The 2,215-nt window shown below is 42.6% G+C and overlaps 1 protein-coding gene across 1 annotated transcript in view; it reads left to right on the forward strand.

The window, feature by feature from the left end:
• The first annotated feature begins 441 nt into the window (after window positions 1–441).
• LOC116379900 (fibroblast growth factor receptor 1-A-like) overlaps window positions 442–2,215 on the forward strand; it is a 3,381-nt gene continuing 1,607 nt past the window's right edge. Inside the window, exons 1-4 of the mRNA XM_031841860.1 lie at window positions 442–1,026; window positions 1,273–1,383; window positions 1,471–1,661; window positions 1,966–2,088. Coding sequence (XP_031697720.1) covers window positions 870–1,026; window positions 1,273–1,383; window positions 1,471–1,661; window positions 1,966–2,088 — 582 coding nt within the window. The 5' untranslated portion in view covers window positions 442–869. The remainder of the gene's footprint in view (window positions 1,027–1,272; window positions 1,384–1,470; window positions 1,662–1,965; window positions 2,089–2,215) is intronic.

Here is a 2,215-nt window from a genome sequence, read left to right on the forward strand (position 1 = left end):
ACAGACCATAAAGCAGGGGATGCTTTAGGGCGGGGCTACACAGTGATTGACAGGTCTCTACCACTTCTTATATAAGGTCTGTGGTTTCACCTGATTCTGGTTTATTTCCTGTATTTAGTGACTGACTGCAGTCTACGTATTGATAACATGTCGGTAACATGTCTAACGTGTTGATAACATGTCAGTAACATGTCTAATGTATTGATAACATGTCAGTAACATGTCTAACGTATTGATAACATGTTTGTAACATGTCTAACGTATTGATAACATGTCGTAACATGTCTAGTGTATTGATAACATGTCAGTAACATGTTTAAGATATTGATAACATGTCTGTAACATGTCAAATGTATTGATAACATGTCAGTAACATGTCTAACGTATTGATAACATGTCTGTAACATGTCTGTAACATGTCTAACGTATTGATAACATGTCAGTAACATGTCTAACGTATTGATAACATGTCAGTAACATGTCTAGCGTATTGATAACATGTCAGTAACATGTCTAACGTATTGATAACATGTTTGTAACATGTCTAACGTATTGATAACATGTCGGTAACATGCCTAGCATATTGATAACATGTTTGTAACATGTCTAACGTATTGATAACATGTCGGTAACATGCCTAGCATATTGATAACATGTCTGTAACATGTCTAACGTATTGATAACATGTCAGTAACATGTCTAGCGTATTGATAACATGTCGTAACATGTCTAGTGTATTGATAACATGTCAGTAACATGTCTAACGTATTGATAACATGTCTGTAACATGTCTAATGTATTGATAACATGTCTGTAACATGTCTAACGTATTGATAACATGTCTGTAACATGTCTAACGTATTGAAAACATGTCGGTAACATGTCTGCTGCGTGTCGTCCTCAGGCTGACTCTGGGGAAGCCGCTAGGTGAAGGATGTTTCGGTCAGGTGGTTCTGGCCGAAGCCGTCGGGGTCGACAGAAATAAACCGACGCGCCTCTCTAAGGTGGCTGTGAAGATGCTGAAAGGTGAGAGCTGCTTTCGAAACTGAATGACGTTGACATTTGCATATTTAAACATAACATTTCAGAAAAATTGTATTATAAATTGTCTTAATATAAGTAATCAACTGGGGTAGTTTCATGTTGATATTAATTAGTTCAATATTCTTTTAGTTTATTCTTATAGTCCAGATGTTGATCCACTCACTCTCGTCACATGAGAGTCAGAATGATTTGACCTTTGACCCGAGGCCGTCTTGTTGTCGTGTGCAGCGGACGCCACAGAAAAGGACCTTTCTGACCTGATCTCCGAGATGGAGATGATGAAGATGATCGGCAAACACAAGAACATCATCAACCTGCTGGGAGCGTGCACTCAGGGCGGTGAGTGTGTTCACGATGAGTGACGACCTGTCGGTGTTGATGTGTGTTGTCCAGATGTTAGCGGTTGACCTCGTCCTCATCCGTTAGGCCCCCTGTACGTGGTGGTGGAGTACGCCTCGCAGGGGAACCTGAGGGAGTTCCTCCGCACTCGCCGACCGGTCGGGTTGGAGTACTGGAGCGGGCCGAGGCAGGCGTCTCTGGGAAGTCTGGAGGTTAGGGAGCTGGTGTCGGCTGCGTACCAGGTGGCCCGAGGGATGGCCTACCTGGCCTCCAAGAAGGTCAGTCAGTGTGAATCTGAAACGCCCCGTTAGTAAACCTCTGAACCCCAAAACTCTCCGGCTGGATCGAAAAGCATGTTTTCTTTAAATGATCGCCAAAACTACAGAAGCTGTAAAAAACGTCATTATTGTCAGATTCTCATGTCCTTCAACACACCATGTGTGACGCACGCTTCCATCAGAGAAAGCAACCGAAACTTTTATTAAATTCTGAGCTCCTCAGTGAAACTAATGTCAAAAATTCTGTGAAACTTTGACGACAATAAAATTGAAGGCAATGTAACGCTGCTGTGTCTCCTCTCAGTGTATTCACAGAGACCTGGCGGCCCGGAATGTGTTGGTCACAGAAGACGACGTCATGAAGATCGCTGACTTCGGTCTCGCTCGAGACGTCCACCACATCGACTACTACAAGAAGACCACCAACGTAAGACTACCTCATGTCCTCATGTCTACATGTATCCATGTCTCCATGTCTTCATATCTACATGTCTTCATGTCTACATATCTTCATGTCTACGTGTCTTTGTGTCTTCATGTCTACATGTCTTCAT

This window comes from Anarrhichthys ocellatus, unplaced genomic scaffold, assembly GCF_004355925.1.
Source record: "Anarrhichthys ocellatus isolate YVR2014 unplaced genomic scaffold, GSC_Weel_1.0 scaffold5487, whole genome shotgun sequence".
NCBI lineage: Eukaryota > Metazoa > Chordata > Actinopteri > Perciformes > Anarhichadidae > Anarrhichthys > Anarrhichthys ocellatus.